The sequence below is a fragment of the Chanodichthys erythropterus genome, chromosome 2 (assembly GCF_024489055.1).
Source record: "Chanodichthys erythropterus isolate Z2021 chromosome 2, ASM2448905v1, whole genome shotgun sequence".
Classification (NCBI taxonomy): Eukaryota; Metazoa; Chordata; class Actinopteri; order Cypriniformes; family Xenocyprididae; genus Chanodichthys; species Chanodichthys erythropterus.
The window spans coordinates 37851339-37872533 of record NC_090222.1 but is presented as its reverse complement, the minus strand read 5'-3'; the positions used below and the strand labels follow the sequence as shown (position 1 = coordinate 37872533).

At 35.6% G+C, this 21195-nt stretch overlaps 1 protein-coding gene across 1 annotated transcript; it reads right to left on the bottom strand.

Annotated features, from left to right (window-relative positions):
• Positions 1-686: 686 nt before the first annotated feature.
• fam110d (family with sequence similarity 110 member D) lies at positions 687-19413 on the bottom strand. The gene is made up of 2 exons (XM_067397419.1): positions 19327-19413; positions 687-4406 (listed from the first exon to the last, which is right to left on the bottom strand). The coding sequence occupies exon 2, from the start codon at positions 3738-3740 to the stop codon at positions 2454-2456; it is 1287 nt and encodes a 428-aa protein (XP_067253520.1). The 5' UTR covers positions 3741-4406; positions 19327-19413; the 3' UTR covers positions 687-2453.
• Between the last annotated feature and the right edge of the window lie 1782 nt (positions 19414-21195).

The window sequence follows — 21195 nt, the reverse complement described above, 5'->3', positions numbered from 1 at the left end:
CTGATGGAGAGACTCAGGAAGAAGTTACAACTTTTAGACGTTTCTGAATGGTTAGTGGATAAATTGATGTAGTTGCTGTGGAGTTGATTCAACTCATCCACTAGCATGTGTCGTCATGTTCATCTTTTGTGTTGAATTGACCCTCGTTTATGGGGCAGTCCGGCGTAAAATGACGGCATGACAACAACACTCTACTACAACACTTCCTCTTCTCTAAAGCAGCCCAACATGACCTCACCCCCTTTGTTGCATGTTCTCGGGGGCGGGGTTTATGTAAATTTTAGGGTTAGTGATGTCACCAACCTGGGAAAAAGCTTGTTTTAGTCCCTACCAGCCGTTTGTTGTAGTTCTTAAAGAGTGAATTCACTTTGCATTGAACTTTGAGCGTTGTAACTTTGCAGATGTTGTTTATGCTCAAACAGCAACATTACACACTAACTAAAGTTCAAAAAGTGAAATCATAATTAACCACCCCTTTATAATTCCCAGATATTTCCAGGTTTCCATCCAACATAACATAATTATCTCATACAAAACTCAAAGAACTACAGCCATTCAGAAATAGGACTTTATTTGGATTTAATCTGTAATATCTCTTTGGGTTGAAATCTAAATTCTTCTTTATAGAAACATATACAAACTTACATGGAGTGTAAACATGCAAGAGAGAGATTTCGGGTGCTCGGGAAGACTGAATGCATCTTGGACGTTGGGGATGAAAAAGTTTAGGAATTCTGAAAGGAAAGATCACCGTTCTTTCTATGCAGGCCGCAGTCTGACCTGTGCATGCCGCAGTGGACCTTTGCTTCATTTATCAGTGGTATCATAGAGACTGATTCATTACCACAAAGGAGAATCAGTGTCTGATTGATGTTAGCGTGTTCAAAGGTCTCCGTCAATATGAGAACACATCAGCATCTCCCACACTGGGAGTGAAAGTCCGTCCATCAGATCTCTTGCTGTTATGTCTTCCTCTGCTCTGCTAAACACTGAAAATTCATGAGTTAAACACCAAAGCAGTATGACCAAGTGCATACTGAAGAATGTTTGCAAAAGAACGGTCATTTGCATTGAAAATATGCTTTTCCTTGAGTCAAATGTGCAACCAACCATGATTTATCATCACAGTAATCAAAGTAACACCAATATTTACCAAACATGGGAATGAAATTGAGCAATTTACATGATTTAGTTGTCAATGAAACTCCATAAGGGGCAAAATAATATCCGTTCCAAACCCTAGTGTGCTGCTTTCCTAGAGATTGCTGTTTTTTTAATGTCTGATTCTTAAAATTTTACCTTTGGTCCCCCTTAATAATGAATATTTGGAGATACCTTGCTGTTTAGAGCAAAATGACAATGCTTTTGGCAAAAAATCGAATTAGCACAACATGCATCCTTCCCAAATAAGGCAACTGCATTGGGATGAGAACAGGAAAAAATCTAATCTAATCTAAATATATAAATATATTGTGTTCTGTACTTGAAAATATCGATTAAAATATGTCATTTCACCCAGTATTTATTAAGCATGATTCTCTAAGCAGCGCAATAGGGTTTGGAAAATATTGTACATTAGTACGCAGCACATTTCTTTGAAACAAGTTAATGACACTCAAAATCAGGTTGTCTTTAAGGCCCTGCATATTTATTTGCATACACTCATTGTTAAAAATACGTTTCATATCAGTATATATAGCTCTCGCTCCGTCTCTTTTTCTCCAAATCAGTGCATTAATATCCCCACAGGGGTGCTCTGTGTGTTTGTTCCAACGCCTGCGTTTAAGGAAAAAAGGCAACACAGAAACTAAACTGGGACAGTTGGGAAATGAGGTACACATGGTTCATTTAACACTCATGCATTGGGTTTTCCAGCCCCAGAGAAAAGCTTAGTGGTTTTCAATGTTAAATTATTCATCCGATGACATGTTCTTTAAGTTACGCTCAACAAATAATTGTTTCTGAACAGAAGTAACAGGACGGACTCATGTCTTTCTATATACATAGAACAAGAGATGACAAAGCTATCGCCCCTATACCCTTATACAGTGCACTAAAATATCAGAAACCATAGTGGACATTATTGAGTGCACTCATTCAATCCCACAATGCACTGCAATAATAAGTGTACAACCAAACTATTTTCTAGCCATGCAATGTGAGTAAGAGAATCTCCCAAAAGTTGGTGTCCACAGGAAAATTCATTCAATATACTTTATTAGTATACTAATGTATGGAATAGTGAATGAGGGTATAAGGGGGCGATTTCAGACACAACCACAGTGTAGGTCATGACAAGAAGTGTCGGTTTGCAGCTTTATGTGTAACATGAATGTTCTCATACTGGCTGTGAAAAGCCAAAAAAATCTCTTAAATACAAATGTCCCACATGAAATAAATACAACATAGTTTTCCAGTTTCCAGAAAAGTCTTCAGTTTAGTCACCGTGATAATCAAACAGTAGACTCTTTAGGACCCTCCTGGACTGCGTTTCTGCAACCATAGAGCCACTTTATGACACGTGCATTTCTCTCGATAATCGAGACACCTGTGGGGATCTGCTCGGCCAGTTCCTCCTGGAAAATCCCTTCCCCGGAGTGTCGGGAAAACTCACTGGGCTCTGAGCCGCCGCCTCCGACGCTCCTCAGTAGCAGCGAGAGTGTGTCGACTGAACTTGCCCCTTTTAGAAAGTTCTCCGGTCCAAGCCTCTCCACTATATCAAAGTCCAATCCGCAGTAGTCGAAGAAGCGCTCCTGCTCGGACATGGCTAGCGAGCAGCGTAGTCGCAATTCTGACTTGGAGCGTTTCAAATCGGCCCGCATCCTTGGAATGACGGGCTTCCATGGATCCATGTCATTATTGTTGGAGTTCCCAATGCTGTTTCGTAAACTGTTGATCATGCCGTTCTTAGATTGCTTCTGAACACCAGTGTTGTTTTGAGTGTCCGGCATTGAGTGCTCTCGATCAGATTTGCTTGATCGTCTGGTCTCGTTTCCTCCGTCGACAGTGTCTTTATCATTGGACCAGGACATTCGCGAATCCCCGTCTCGAGAGGAAGACGCCTTCTCCTCATTTATCACCATTTTATGAGCCTCGGTACCGCTGCTCTTTTCGCGCATGGATCCCTGGAAGAGCCGTCGTACGAAGCTGTAGCCCTTGACCTCCATGTTGGTGTTGCCGTTTTCGCCACCACTGTTGGGACTCTTGCACTCTTTCTTCTGTCTGTAAATGACTAGGGAGTCCGGACGCAGCATGCGCTTGCCGTTGCTCCTGCGCATTATCGGAGCACTATGTGGGGCGACTAATGGAGCAATGGTTGGAGTTCTTGGGGAAGGTACGGGAGGCTTATTTGCATTGTTGCGATTGTTGGTTTCCACATCAGTTTCATTCTGACAGTTCTCTTTCCTGGAGTCATCCTCATTTTCATCCCTCAAGAACTGCGGTGCGGAGAAAGGCGCCATTTGATTTCGAGGTGGGAGAACGGGTGTTGAAGGAGTGGACACAGTGAAGTTTCGACGAGGCACTGGTGGAGGGGTTGCACAGGGCACTAATACGGGCTCCTGCTTGGTGTTTATGACCTGTTGACTCTTGACGTATTTCGCCTTGTCTGCTTCCAGCCGCTCTACAGCACTAATTGAACGACCCCTGCTTCCGGCATCCATTTGCCTGCGAAGGTAATCGGGCCCCTTGTTTAGGAGCCGCAGCGGAGAAGGTGAACCAATGGGAGTTAAGGGCTTCATTTTGGAGTTCTGGAAAAATGCATCCAAACAGAAAGGACAAAGCAGTCGCTTTGCCCTACAAAGAGAAGGAAACCCTCTGGGAAAGTACCGTTTCAATGCTTCTTCAAGATCTGACGTGTCTCAGAGTGAGTTTGATCCATTTATAGGACCCCTATGAAAGTAGATTTTTAGGCATTTTGAGAATCTGAGAATCTTTAAGCGATAGAGTTGGCTGTTGTGCTTCACTATAATTAGTCTCTTTACTAGGCGCTTTTGGAAAAAGGACAAATCTCCATGCAGTATTCACACAGGCATTGCAGTAAATGGGCAGGGCATGAAGAAATCCTTTTTCTGCAATCCAAAATCTCAAATCCCAAATGAGATGTTCCCTTCACCACAGAGTATCAGAAATAGCTGCCAGTGTTCGTTTTTTTCTCCGTCTTTTTCCCCCCTTTGTTTCGTCCTCTTTAACTTCCTCTCTTCTGTTGATCTTTTCAGAGAAGGTCGTTTTGGGGGAAGAGAGCTAATGAGCTTGGTTATTTGCTTTTTGATAGCTGTCAAAGGTCTTCGGGTTGGGCTCCTATTGTCCTGCGATGTTACGGTTGGGTTGACCTATACAGCTGGCACCGGGGCACTTCAGAGTTTGATAGACAGAGGTCCTGTGCTTCTCCCTCTATACCTGGAGCCCTGAGAAAACAAAAACGGTAGAGACACAGTTCAGACTTTTTTTTTTTAGCATTTCTCAAGGGAGATCCGATCTCAAAAGGCGTATGCCATATGGCAGCGTGGATAGAAGTCCCTGTAGCTTTTTGTGATCCGATGCAGTTGGCAGAAATGCATGTCTGGGGCCACAGGCAGTGCCATTAGCTCATGCATGGACTGAGTTGACTTCCCAGTGCTCGCCCATTGAACTAGTCCTAAATAACCGTTCAATCGTACAAATGTGCTGTACTGCACAAATTTAGCGCATTTAACTCTGAACGAACATGCATAATACACAGTGAAGTCTGGATTGACATTATAATTTTGCAAGTGGAATTTTACCAATTTAACCTCAGATGCATTTAGAAAGTCTATTAAAGGAAACTGTAGACTGCAGAGGTAATGGCCTTCACCATCAGCATTAGCTTAACCCACATGCCACATTTGCATTCCTTGAGGGCTTTGCTAAATAATGCATGACTCTGTCCATATTTTAGAGACCCCCAAATCAGCTTAATAACATTTCCTTTAAAGACGTTGTAGGACCATTTGCTGCATTTAATTTTGAACACACTTACAACTCTGCATGGTTTTACCGCTTACTAATAGAACAGCAGAATATGATTGCAAAGCAAGAATTCTAGCTTAAAACAATTTTGACTGCATGGTTGGTTCTGAAAGGGAAGACATTCAAAACATGATGCATCAAAGTGCTATTTTTGTATCCCCTTGCAGGAAAAAAAACAACAATACACAGCATTTTAAAGTGAATATGTCCCTGTGACCTAGTAAACGGGAATAACCGCTGTACTCTTTTTTTTTTTTTTCTTTTTTGCCAGTTTCACTATGAAGAGCAGTCATTTACTACAACTAAAAACAGGTGTGAGCAGCTAAATTGTGAACTCTACCTTTTTCAATATTCAGACTTAGTGGGGAAAAAAGCAAACACACTACAAAGACAAAAAAAATCCCTAAGATAAAAGAGAACTCATGCACTTATAAGATGACTTTCTACCGTACAAATATAGCACCTCTCATGTACCTCAACCCCCCTCTCTGAATCCCTTCGCTATAAATCCAGTCAAAAGGGGAACTGCAACATTTTCCAGATGTCAGACAGTCCGGGAAAAGCAGCAACCATTGTTTGGGAAAGTTCCGGGAAAGAATTCTGAACAGGTGTTGAGCATGAGATGGTTCTGGATTTAGGGACTTTCAGAAAGTGGTGAGCAACAGGGGGTCCAAACTCAGAAAAATGCTTGTTTAGTCAGTTGGGCTGAGCAATACAGCTAAAACAGCCTCGATATTTTTCACCCTAATGATTTTATGATATTCAAAATATATATTTGTTCTGAAATGGCTTAAAACAAATCTTAATAGATGAACTATCAGCCAAATACACTCAAAATGTTTAATACAAAAAAAAACATAATCTTAAATTATTTATATGCAATGCATAATAATAAACAGCAATATTTACCATCCTATATCTTTACTAAATCACTCTAATGCATTAAAAAAGAAACAGGGAGTGACAACCATGATCATGTTGGAGTGTTGATTCAAATGACTCACTGAAACAAAGTTTGAATTGATTCATTAAACATTTTAATTTTTATCCAATTCATGGATAACCCGCCAGGTTAATGTAATTTGAAACGTGGTGCACAGTAGTAGTGTTTCATAATTATCACACACTATTATTAGCCGTGTCTACATCACTCTGCACTTAAGGCCATTATTGGCTTGTAGATGCATTACATCAGTAATATAGATCTTTCCAAACCAGCGTGACAGCTATTTGAGTGCTGGATCACTGTGTTTAGGACAGAAACAGGGCTAATAATAGCTAAGCAGAGGCTTAAATTAAAACATGCTCACATCTCTGTGAAATTTACCGACTGGGACATTCTCCATCAGGCACCAAACATCCCCAAAACAGGCTTTCTAAACATTTAAATATGTAAATTAATATGCCATTTAATTATGACAAAACTCTTTTGCGGATATGTAATAGGTTTAGCGAGTCATTTGAGCTGATTCAATGGAGAAATGACTCCTGTGATTGATCCAATCTGAATCAGTTCAACTGATTCAAAAGAACCACATCATTTAGCCTATTTGTGCATGAACTGGAAATTCAAATCTCAAGCTCATAACTCAAAACAGTATGAGACTAACTGAACATTTAAAGAAAAATGTAAAGAGAAGTTTCCGTTTAGCACTGATCACCACGTTACAGTCACTTCACACGTTCACACCATCACCGCTAGCGTCTGCTCCTGTACAGTGACCTCTATTACTCTCTAAAGAGGCAAATTAGTGACATGAAACTTTGTCTGTGCTCCTCTCTCTTTTGAAGGCTGAACTGCGCTGGTAATAGCAGCGGCTCGCGATGGCTTGTAATTAACCCCTGCTAATCCAGCCTCCTCTCATCTCAATGCTTTCATTGCGTGTCAGTGAAGCGGGTGGGCAGGTCGTCTGCCTGCAGGGGTGGCCAAAACAACCGTCCAACAAGGTCAAAGAGAAACCAGATGTTTTCTGTCACGCTGCATCTAAGCTATGATCTACTGAAGACTTCAAGCAACCTTAAAAGGCTGGTTGAATATTCTGAAATATGTTAGATTATGGAAGGGAGGTGATTCACAAACTTTAATGTTTAAAGTTGCATGTGTTGTTTGGTGTTAACCAAATCTTAAATGCTGTTCATAATAGGGCTGCTTGATTATGGTCAAAAACATAATCACGTTTATTTTGGTCAATATTGATATCATGATTGTTTAACACGATTGCTCACTGACTTTGGAAAGAACATGCATTTACTGAACTTCATCTTTTTAAAAGTGGATTTCCTTCAAATTAATATGTATATATGATATACATATTATATACATATATAAAATGAAAAGAAAAAATCATAAATTAGGGATGCACAGTATATCGGCCACCATATCGGTATTGGCCGATATATGTTCATTTTTAATGTTAGCATTTTTGTAATCAGGCTTAAAAATTGTATAAAAATTCAGATTCAAATTCAGATTCAGATTTATCGGCCAATATATCCGTTATCGGCTTTCAAATATAATGAATTATCGGTATCGGCCAAAATGTTCATATCCGTGAATCCCTATCATAAATCAAATTTATAATAAGAAATAAAAAAATATATATATATAATATTAATATACACATTTAAATAAATGATAAAAAACAAAAATAAATTAGATCAACAATAATTTTGTTTAATCTTGATTGTCTCGATTTCATAATAGTTGGAAACCAAAATCTTTATTGAAAATAAAAATTAACCGCACAGCCCTAGATTATAAACCATTATCCTTCCATAATCTTATCAAAAAGAAGTTTCAGTGTGAAAAATGTAGGCAAGTATTTTTTTTAAATAATAATAAAGTGTGTAACATTATTAGATTATAATTATGAAAATAATTATGAATATTTTTTCCCATTATTTTCTTTGAAACAAACAAATATATATATATATATATATATATATATATATATATATATATATATATATATATATATATATATATATATATATATATATATATATATATATAAACATATTATTAATTGTATAATTAATTGTATAATTAATAACAATATTATTAATAAAAAATATTATTAAAAATAATAATTAATCATTAATACTACTAATAATATACAAAAAGCTAATTTAATCAAATACAAAATAAAATAAAATATCAATATACAAATTTAAATAAATAATATAAAATAAAATTAAAATAAATTAGATCAACAATAATTTTGTTTAATCTTAATTGTTTTAACTTCTTAACAGTGGATTTCCTACAAATGAATATATATATATATATATATATATATATATATATATATATATATATATATATATATATATATATATATATATATATATATATATATATATATAAAAAAAAAATAAATCAAAAATCAAATAAACAATAAAATATACATATCAATATACACATTTTAACATTATTAGAGTATAATTATGAAGGCATAATCTTTTTTTTTCAATATTAAAATGTTTTTATTCCAAAGGGGAAAAAAGCATTAATTATTATTAATAAAAATATTATTATTAATACAATAATATTATGAATAATATGCAAAACTACTTGCTTTTTAATAAGACTTTTTCTTATTTATGTTGATAAATATTCAAGTCACTGTCTGTATGAATTACATTTTAATGTTTTGGGAATAATGTAATAGATCCACACAAGAAAACGAGCCTCTGCTATAAAATGAAATTGAAAGTCGTTGCATCCAGTTGATGAAACTTAATCAAAAGCATCTGCAAACATGTCTGTCCCACCCAGTCTGAGCAGCCCAATTAAACTCAAAATGTCCCGTGTTGGACTGTTGATATAAAACCTCAAAAGGTTCAGGACGTCCATCACAGACCAAATCCTGCATTATTTATCGGCGTTGACAATAGACCCCTCTGGCTCTGGAGATAAGAGGCTGGACTGAATGCCGCGGCTCATTAGTAAGAAAAACAGGGAGAAAGAAAACACATGACAATAAAACTCAACAGACACAAACACTCTTAACAACACAAAGGCAGAAGAAGCATATATCTCCTCACCATAGAGAGCTCTTGAGTGCCATTATGTGGCTGATGTATGATGGGTGGGGTGATGGACTGGCATACGGGCCACAGAACGGTCACGAGGGAGCTCTTTAAAGCACAACAGACCCCCCTAAACCCTCTCCAAATTATGTGGTGGACACTTAACTGACCCTATTGTCATTCAAACGTCACAAATGTGAGTCGGTGGATTGCCGGAGACTTGTGATGGACAGACGTTCTTTCAAATGATCACAGTTTACACCTGGTATTATTAACGCCCGTCTCGGCTGATCCCATCACAAATGCTCAGCGATGAATACCGGTGTAAATGGGGTCTGGGACATTCTGATTCAATCACTCAAACTAAATTCAGAGTGCTGTTATTTTAGCTGGGAGCCAAAAGATTCATCGGAAATAAAAAACGATTAATCGCACAGCCCTAGATCATGAACTACTATCATTCTGTAATCTTATCTATTTCAGAATAAAATATTGTAGTATCACTGAGATAATACTATAGTTTTTTAAAGAAAAAATTATTTTCAATTGGTTTATGTTTCCATTTTTATTTTAAAATTGTAGTAAAAAATTTTTTTGTCATTTTTTTTTTTTTTTAAATGTATAGTTTTTACAAATTTTTTATTCAGTTTTAGTTATTTTAGTACATCAAGTTAAACTAAATGAAAACACGAAATGCTAACTAGCTGAATAATATATATATATATATATATTTTTTTTTTTTTCAGTTATTATTTATTATTACTTCAAGTAACAAAAATTTTTTTTTATGGTTATAGTTTGTTTTATCTTTTTACTCCATATTAAAAAAAATTCAAAGAAAAAAGTTAATTACATAAATAAATAAAATAAAATATTATTAATAAAATTAATAATAATAATACTTTTTTATTTTTATTTTTCATTTTTATTATTATTATTTTTCAATATGTCTATATAGTTTTACCCATTTTTTTTTTTTTTTGTCAGTTTTAGTTATTTTAGTACATCAAGTTAAACTAAATGAAAACACAAAATGCTGCTTTTGGTAATTAGATTAAATAAAATAATAAATAATACAATATGTTTTATTATTATTCTATTTCAGTTAACATTTTTTTTTTCAAGTAACATTTTTTTAATTGTTTTTAGTTTGTTTTATTATTATACATAATCCATAATATTTTTATATAAATATGATTAATAAAATATTATGAATAAAAACTATTATTATTATTTTTATTATTAATTTTATTTTGTTTTATTTTTTAATTATTATTAGTGTTTTTTGTCTATATAGTTTTTTTTGCTAATTTTTATTTCAGTTTTCAAAACTAAATATTTAATAACATAAATAAAATAAAAATCATTTTTTTTATTATTATTTTATTTCAGTTAACATTTATTTTATTTCAATTAACAATTTATTTATTTTTTTATGGTTTTAGTTTGTTTTAGTTAACTATAATAAATTCAGAGGTTGACAGAAACATTTGCCAGGTGACCAAGGGACCAGGAATATATTTAATCTTAAAAGCCATAAAAAAATCTAACAATTCTCCTCCAAAGTTTTCATTACTGTAAAAAAACCCAATTTCCATTAAATGTAAATTCATAGTTATAATGCAAATGTGTTCTAAACAATGACAAAAGGCACAGTCTTAAAAGAACTGATTGCTACATTTGGAGAGGCGTACACATATACATTTACACCTATGAACTGTTTCTTTGGTCTTTTAACTCAAAATGTCTCCCTGTGAATCACCAAACGTCAAATTGAGGTGATAACTGATTCAGAGCTGAATGTGAACGTGTGAATGAATGAAAGGTGTGTAGTTCTCAGGCTTATCATCTATTTAGAGGCTCACACCTGGGGAAAATCAATTTAAGATAAACATTACTGTAAAAATACATGCTCCTGTTATCTGTGGCACACTTGCCCAGCAGACGTTTCCGCTCTCTCTGATCTCATTTACTTGTGTTAATTAGTCGTCTGTTTATGCAGCACTTTAGAGTCTCTCCTCACTTGTGACTTTCTCAAAATATAAATCTCATTCAACAACCATAACAAGCATAATGTAGGTTCTCATGATCATTTACCGCTCTCTCTTTGACCCTTAGATTTAAACAATGTTTTGCTACTGCAAATTTAAACAAATTTGCTTAATGCGAAATACCCGGTCAGGAACGAATACCATATTATGAATGCAATTTAAGTCACATTGGATGAGCTTTTCCCCTCCATATTGTCACTAAATCATACTATATGAGCCATAAAGCATGATCAATATCAGATACAAAACATTTAAATATTTTGTCTAAAAGTTCAATAAACTGTTCCAATCCATTCTGACTATTAGTCCATATATCAGGCTTTACACAGGGGTAATATGACGCATCACATCAGTGGACTTTACCCTACTTTTCCATTAGTTACGTCATAAACCGCTTTGGGTCTGTTTTTGAGCCCTGATAAAGGAGCTATAAATTTTCCCAGTGTACAACAAAAAACTCTCCAACACAAAGTACAGTCCTCCTCTGAATCTTCAATAGATGCATGAGACCTGGACTCCATCCATGGCTCTGTGCCGGAAAGTTAAGGCAGGAAGTGAAGGAGTCATGAGTGAGGTGCTAACGGCTCTGCATGTCTATTATAGCCGAGGAAAAAAAAACACAAAGAGGCATGGAAAGAAACGTCTTGCATTTCCTGAGAGAAAAGCACGTTATGTGTGTGCAATGACAGGAAAGGCGAGGTGCCCGGAATCAGGTTCTGACCCGGGCTGGACGATATTGAAATTAAGACTGTGATATGAGAGATATATTGCAATATGGGAAAATACCAGATGACTTCAATGGTTCTATTTAGACATATCTGAACTTTCTAGAATGATTTCACCTGCATAGAACATAAAAGCTATTTTAATAAAAAGAAGACTTTTTTTAAAGTGCGAAATACTTGAAAAATTGGGTTTTTCATACTTGGGTTTACTCTTTACAAGAAGCAAATCAAACTATAATGTGAGATTTTTTTTTCTTTTTTAAAAACTCTTTCATTTGAGTTTTCATAGACCACTGTATTTGACCAATTCAATATGACTGAAGTAATAATAATTATTAGGATTTTCTTAAATATATTAAAGATTTAAGAAATATATTGTAATAATACTATTGTACTGTAAAATAACAACACTAGTCCAAATGTCAGTTTCAGTGCAGCTTCGAAGAGCTCTACATGATCCCAGACGAGGAATAAGAGTCTTATTTTAGAGAAACCATCAGTCATTTTCTAAAAAAAATCTCATTTATATACTTTTTAACCACACATGCTCATCTTGCACTGCTCTGAGATGCGCCACACATTACGTAATCATGTTGGAAAGGTCACGCGTGACGTAGGAGGAGAAAATGAGCCTATGTCACGCGTGACCTTTTCAACCTGATTATGTAATGTGTGGCACATCTCAGAGCAATGCAAGACGAGCGTTTGTAGTTAAAAAGTATATAAATTTTATTTTTTTCTCTAGATTAGATTCTTATTCCTCGTCTGGGATCATGTAGAGCTCTATGAAGCTGCACTGAAACTGACATTTGGACCTTCAACCCGTTGGTAACTGTTGAAGTCACTATATGGAGAAAAATCCTGGAATGTTTTCCTCAAAAACCTTAATTTATTTTTGACTGAAGAAAGAAACACAGAAAGATGAGTATGCATAAGCTATATATGTACAGTCAAAACAAAAATTATTCAGACATTTTTGATATTCTTTTATATATTTTTACTAGGGATAACAACATAAAGTAAACTGTGACATATTATACCCAAAAATTCTTCATACAGTGGACTACCAGTAAAACTGATACAAATTTTCAACCAAAAATTATTCAGACACTTTGACCTGACCATGTTTTGCTTAAGTGCTATCTGACATAAAAAAGATCATTTTTTTCTGACACAGTTTAACTCTGAGATCTTGTCAAATTGTATTACCATTTTTTTTAAATAATAGTGAATAAACTGAATTAATGAATGAAGGTGTCTAAATAAATTTTGGTTTGACTGTGTGTGTGTGTATATATATATATAAATAGCTTATACATACTCATATACATACTCATCTTTCTGTCTGAGACTAACTTTGTCTTAACTAGATCTAGAGAGTCTCTGCACACTACTGCTGCTGGAAGATTGTCTAAATTATTAATTTCTGAAGCCAATCCAAATGTTCACACTGCAGAATAGTAAATCTGCCTAATTTTACTATGCATATAAAGTTTACACAGGGAGTTACTGTGCCCATAACAAAGGTTTGCCGTATGCAAAAGTTCTCTAATAAAAAGCGTCTGACGTGAAATACTAATTTAATATATTCTAGGCATGTAAAGGAGAAGTAATCTGATCTACATGCAGCCTTTTAAGAACCAACAAAACTGAACTTTACAGACTGTCAGTGAAGCAAAGGGCAAAAAGAGCTATTTAAACGCAGTAGTTCAGCTGATCAGATTACATTACAGATCATATAGAAGTTTAAGTCTTAACTTGATTGCCATGATCCAGAAAAAAAAAAAACTGCTCTTGTGGGATAAAAGTTGTTCAGTTTATTCCTCCAGAGTCTTGTTTTCTCAAATAAAGTGGCTGTATATAAACAGCGCTTGCTGACTATGCCAGACACATGTTAAAGTCACTGCAGACCCAAGTGTTAACAGCAAAGGTTCAAACAAACGTGACTTGTGATGGGGTCAAATGGGTGATGGGCTGATGGGGGAGGGATCCAGTCCTCCTGACTAACATCCAACCATCAAATGGGACACAACAACAATCCTGAACCCTATTCTCGATCATTGACAGCAAACACAAAACACTACCAGTGATATTGCATTGATTACCCATTGTGTTTATGAGGGTGACCTGAATCTAACAACTGACCCATTAAAACACTTAACAAATCAACATAAGTTTGCAGTACAAATATGTATGGGAGAGTTCATATTCAAAGAAAATGATATATTCTGTCAGCCTTTTCTCAACTTAGAAGAAACTTATACTTCTCAGAAGTTGCTCTTTCTACCTCAGGAGACTTAACCGAGTTTGAAGGTGAGTAAATAATGACTGAGTTGAAATTTTTCCTCTACTAAAAATAAAATGAAAGCCAGGGTCTCAATCTCTCTCAAAGGCCATGTGATTCACTGCCATTTCCTCTTGCTCCATAACCTCCACTGAACCTGTCAGCTGTCCTCTCTCATTAACCGCTAGTCTGGCTTGTTGGTCGCAAACAGGCCCAAAGTGCCACAGAAATAGCCCCTAATCTCCCCTCAAGCCCCCCAGCACATCAGCAAAGCCAGCGTTGAGTTGAGGGAAAGATCATTGGTTACCGGCCCTGTCAGAACAATGTCTTGTGAGCGTGACAAAGGATACAAGCCCCTTCATGTGCGATGAAGGATCCTGGCGGCAGCGCTAGGTCTGATTGGACCTGGCAGGATGGCAGTGGTACCTAGACGAGCCAAGGACAATTAACAAGATGTGTGACTATGAGCGACCCGCTCGCACAGCTGTCAGTCGGACCCGCGGGGACGTCCCGTGAGCATCGGGATTTGAACATTTAATATTAATACTAAAGTGAGTAAATAAATCATGAAGGGGAAAAAAGACTAGATGACTACAGTACACAGGGAGTGAAATTCATCAGTCAGCCCATAAAACACACATGGAAGCTTATTTCTGCCATGTAATAAATTATAAAAGTAATTTTGACTTTATCTCACAATGTGCATTTCTGAGAAAAAACAAGATAAAGATAATTGCAACAATTGCAAAAAAAAAAAAAAAAAAAAAAAACAGAATTGCGAGAAAAAAATAAAAATTGTGAATTGTAAACAGAATTCTGAGGAAAAAAGTATTTTTTACGAAATGTAAACTTGCAATTATAAGTTTATAACTTGCATTTGTTGTTGTTTTTTTAATTCTTTGGAGCAAATAAACTTTCATGGTAACACTTTAGTTTAGGGTCCAATTCACACTATTAACTAGTGATTATTAGCATGCATATTACTAGGATACTGGCTGTTTATTAAGACTTGTAAAGCAGATATTGATGGCTTATTATGGAAGCTTGTTTCTGCTGCTAAATAAAAAAAAAAAAAAAGGTAATTGCAACCTTTTTTTCACAATTGCGAGTTTGCATCTCACAATTCTGACTTTATTTCTCACAACTGCGAGATTAAAACTCGCAATTTCGAGTTATAAGTTCGAGTTTTTCTCAATTCTGACTTTATATCTCGCAATTATGACTTTATATCATGCAATTCTGACTTTATAACTCGCAATTCTGACTTTATATCATGCAATTCTGACTTTATAACTCGCAATTCTGACTTTATATCTCGCAATTCTGACATTATATCATACAATTCTGACTTTATATCTCGCAATTATGACTTTATATCATGCAATTCTGACTTTATAACTCGCAATTCTGACTTTATATCTCGCAATTCTGACATTATATCATACAATTCTGACTTTATATCATACAATTCTGACTTTATATCACGCAATTCTGACTTTATATCACTAAATTATGACTTTATATCACGCAATTATGTCTTTATATCTCGCAATTATGACTTTATATCACGCAATTATGACTATATCTCGCAATTATGACTTTATATCACGCAATTATGACTTTATATCACGCAATTATGACTTTATATCATGCAATTATGACTTTATATCTCGCAATTATGACTTTATATCTCGCAATTATGACTATATCACGCAATTCTGACTTTATATCTCGCAATTATGACTTTATATCATGCAATTGTGACTTTATATCATGCAATTGTGACTTTATATCACGCAATTATTACTATATCACACAATTATGACTTTATATCACGCAATTATGACTTTATATCACGCAATTATGACTTTATATCATGCAATTCTGACTTTATATCACGCAATTCTGACTTTATATCTCGCAATTATGACTATATCACGCAATTCTGACTTTATATCTCGCAATTATGACTTTATATCATGCAATTGTGACTTTATATCATGCAATTGTGACTTTATATCACGCAATTATTACTATATCACACAATTATGACTTTATATCACGCAATTATGACTTTATATCACGCAATTATGACTTTATATCATGCAATTATGACTTTATATCTTTAAAAAAGAAGTCAGAAATGTGAGATAAAAAGTCATAATTACTTTATTTATTTCATGGTGTAAACAAGCTTCCATAACAAGCTTCTACATCCCGTAATCCTACCCAATACCTAAACTTAACACCTACCTTACTAACTATTAATAAGCAGTAATTATGAGTTTATTAAGGCAAAATCATAGTTAATAGTTAGTTAATAGTAAGAATTGGACCCTAATCTAAAGTGAGACCACTTCCATATACAAATAAAGTGATGTCACTTTAAAGAATCTGCAGGATCTTTCAGCCTCTAATTAGTAACCTGAGCTTCATGCTGTTTACACGCAGCCACACATTAGCCCTACAAATGTGAAGTTTTCTTTTGGGGGAAATGACTGTTTATGTGATTGCACTCGAACGGCTGAAAGAAGAGCAACATTTGGCTTTATGGAGTTTGTGCGACAAAACAAAACAGCTGTTGCCTTTCCGTCCCAGACCCATAAAAGTCATTTGCGGGATACAGTATCACAGCAGTTGAGACTGATGTGGTCACACCGGGATGATTATGTGTTTGTGGAATCTCTGAGAAGAAGGAAAAGGCTTGGAAAACAATTGGGCAGAAGCTTGATCCCTACATAGGGTTCACTTCCAGTCAGTAGGGGGTTACCACAGCAGTGTGGGCATCCCGTCAGCCGGAGTGGCTCAGCACTCGCACACGATCAGACAAAGGTCACTGCACGCGGCCCGTGGGCTTCTCTTCTGTGTTTAGAGCGTCCGCGCCAGTGGTGATACAAGTCCTTTCGCATTTATTCATCTCAAAGTGGTTGTCAGCACCTCAGATGAGAGATGCAGCCAGCTCAGATCTGCTACTATATATAGTTATAATGATATACATTTTTTTTCTCTCTTTTACTAAATGACAAAGAAAGATAATATATGTATATATTAATCATTAAAAAATGCAATCACAATTCAAACACCCATGAAATCTTATTCCTAAATGACAATGATTCGGCTATGTCTATTAAAGCTTTGAAAAGTACGATCACAGCGAACATTCAGATCAGCATTTGAGCTGGCGCTGTGCCAGAGAGAGCCGTTGTCATGAAACAGCTTCACAGTCTTTTCATCCACACAGGATCATTATTTCTGTGTTACATTTAATTCAAATGATCACAGAAGTACTGGGAAAAAAGGTTATAGTTCGGTGATAGTAGAGTGATGCCTGAGGCCCTTCACTAATAATAAAAATCATGCATTAAAGCAGGGTCGTAACTTATGCAGTGAACTTCTGGGCATAGATCGAATGGATTTAATGCATTCAGCAAGAGTTTACTTAAGCACCTCAATGTGCAATACAACATCTAAAACATCTGCACAATGACAGGAAAGCCTGCAGAGGAGCATCGCAGCCCTCAGCATCATGCTGGTGTTTACATTTTACATGCATCGACGCATCAGAGAGATGACACTGCCACAGACACGTGTTTATTTTTGGGCTTGGAAGACAATACACCAGTATGAAGAGACCTCACTTATGGTTCAAGAGCAGGTGAAATCTCTGCGTTTGGTCTACTTTTTCGAGTGTTTAGACTGGTTCTGAGTGGTTAATACTGCTGACCTTGCGGAAAGTTAGTGCATGGTCTGTGCACCTAACCTAAATAAAACTCTTTGGTGGGGGAAGGTTACGAGCATTATACCCATTTACACATAACATAATGCAATAAAGCCATACAAGTTGAGAAAAGACTCTTAATTAGTTGGGAAACTGTCTGTTTGGCTTGGTGGAAATTTTCAAAAAACACATGTGGTCTCCTCACTTTCCTCCACCTGGTGTCTATTCTTTTGTTTAAAGCTTCTGCTACTGTGTAGGTAATAAACTTACATAATTTCCTAGTAAGTCTAAATGAGAGCAGAGGTCAAACTCCATAATGCACAGCCAATTCTCTCTCTAAAAATGTTGTATTTAGGTCTATATCTTGCCTTTTGTCATAGTACTTTCTCAATTAATACTTTCTTCTATCTCTGTGTAATGAGCAGAAACAACTGTGGCTCTGTTCCAAAACCTAATGAGGATTCTTGCTGTCTACGCTGCCTTTTAAGGCAGCATCCTAAATGACTGTAAGAGTGATTCGGGACAACCTAGGCAGAACCTACAGTCATGAAATACGTTCTTCATTCAATGCAGTAGAAGATGAAGGTATGAGGATTTAGTCTCAGTTAGTCTTTATTATTGCAATTCGGTTTGGTGCCACTAGAGGCGCAGGAATTACATACTACCTTTTAAAAAGTGGTTACACTTTATTTTAAGGTGTCTTTGTTACACTGTAATTATACATTTAAGTACTGAGTAATATTAAATAACTACCTGCACTTACTATAGGTTTAGGATTAGGATTTGGTTTGGTTTAGGGTAAGTATGCATGTAATTATGCATAATTTATAGTTATTACAATAGTAACTACATGTAACATATGTAACAATGACACTGTAAAATAAAGTGTTACCAAAAAAATATTTAAATTTTATTTATTTATTAAAAAAAAACTTATATTGAGTAAATGATCAACCAGACTAATTAAGTTATTACAGACATCAATATTCACTCATTTGAGGAATATATAAAAGTCAATCATTATAATATAATGTAAATAAACGCAATTAATTACATTAAATCACCAAAACATTTCGTTTTCAAAACTATCAATACTATTCCATTCATGCATATACAAAATAGTTTCTTTATGGCCATTTCTCATTTAGTCTATATGGAAAAAAAACTATAAATGTCTTTATCTTTATACTTTTGCCCCATATCTCCAAAAGTATCCACATAAACCTCAAAGAAAGCTGCAGTGACATCAATTATATACAGAAAAAAAATAATATTTATCCGATTCATGCATACATAGGCTACTGGAGTCCTTAATCTGAACTTAAAACTAATTTTAAGATCAATGACCCTTTATATTGAATGAACACAAACTCTGTTCGTTTACACACATACGAACACGAATTTACTTAAAAACGACGCGACTTCAGATTCGACAAGACTCTGTAAATTCGCTATAAATGCTGAATGAACATTATCTGATTGGGTATTAGTCACTAGTCGTATACTGAGTGCTAGATTTGCTCTTACCGTGTGTCGTGATCCGTATCCACATGTGAAAGCTCTGGTAATCTCCGTTTACTGTCCAGCAGGAGCTGTGTGGATTGCGGCTCATTGGTTTCTGAAGTGAATGCCGGAGGAGCGTTTGTGTCTCGTGGATGTACCGGGATCATCCCACTGCGGTGGGCGGGCAGGTATGAGTGTAAACTGACCCCACCACTAACACGACAGCAGAGGGGGATTGTTTGGGGGATTGACCTGCACTACAACACGCCAAAATGCTTGAGACATCAGTGTTTAAACAGGTAGATATCTATATACTGGCGACAAGCAGTGCTGTTGCATTAGATAACAAACAAAAATAAATAAAAAATCAAGCCTCAATATCAAGTTTTCATAGTCACACTTCATATTTCTGAGGATGGTTTTCACAAACCATTAGTTATTGTCCTGGAAAAAAAAGAGTTAAAAAGATACAAGTTTTTTTTGTTTGCTTTTGTTTGTTTGTTTGTTTGTTTTAACAACATACACCAAATCTAGTTGTTGTCACACACGCACACACACACACACACACACACACACACACACACACCCTATGGTTTCCCTGCCAATAAATAGCCTATTATTGGCTTTTTAGTGAAATGTAAATGAAATGATTAGCCTATTTTGAGGACAGAAAACATTCAGTGAAAACAGCACACATTCAAGCACTTCTCAAAAGCAGTTTGAAATGATAAAACAAAAGATCTAGAGTTGAAAATGATGACAATTTATTCAGCTACTTTGTGTTTGTGGTGTTTTGATTTAGTGTTTGTGGACATTTGAAGTGCACAAGTACTGTTTAACGTCACTGTACATGACGTCAATACATTTGCAAAACATCTTAAATATTAAAATTGTTTGCATAAAAGGGTTGCTTTTGGCTTTTTGTCAACATGCATATAATTACACTCAGCAATTATAATGATCTAAATATAGATTACTATTTTTTGTTTTGCACAAAGTCTGGATGGTGAATAGATAACTGCATATAAATGGATAACCATGATAAGCTATCAGCGACGGCTCCTCCTCCAGAAAACATTACTCAGAAACCCTCACGAGCTCAGCATTGAGTGACCGTCTACGTCTGAGCATGTTGTTCATGCAGTAATGACGAGAATGTTAAGATTAGATTAGTGTTCAATGTTTGGTGAACCTTGGCTCTATAATGTTGTTGTGATTGCACAAAGGTACCCTTCAGGGGATCGTCAGGAAATCAGGGATGGGAGACACGTCAAAGTGGGAGAGTACGGAGACTCTGAAAATAGTGCATGAGATGCATTTACTAATTTCATAATTCATTCCTTATGGAGGATAACCGGGTTATAGTAACTACTTGAAATAAAATAAACGTTAACTGAAATAAAATATATATATAAAAAAGGAAAATACAAAAATAAAAAACATATTAATGCTATGTCGACATTAATCTGACAGTGTTTTTGTTACAAAACACTCTCCGTCCACACTAGTGTTTTCAAGCATTTTCCAAAAGTTGCTCGTTTACACTGATACTGTCACAAAACTGCAGGCAGAAGGTCAAAACCACAGGGCAAACAATTCAGATAGCAACAGAATCCAAGACACAGGGAAACAGCCAGAAGATGGAGACCGTAATACGGGAACCAGGATAAAGCGCTCAGAATTGCAGTGTGACACTAAACAAGACTTCGCAATGAGTGAAAACACAGAGCGTATATAAACGCGAACACAGACTAGTTAATGACACACAGGTGGAAGTAATGAGTCCAAGAAAAGGGTTATGGGATGTGTATCATGATGGGAAAGCAAAGGAGATGGGAGGAGTACCTTGTGGATATCAAGGGCACTTCAGCTGGTGGATGTAACAGAAACATT

Coding starts and splice junctions, on each gene's coding strand:
- fam110d (XM_067397419.1), bottom strand. CDS start 3,740: ATGAAGCCCTTAACTCCCATTGGTTCACCTTCTCCGCTGCGGCTCCTA.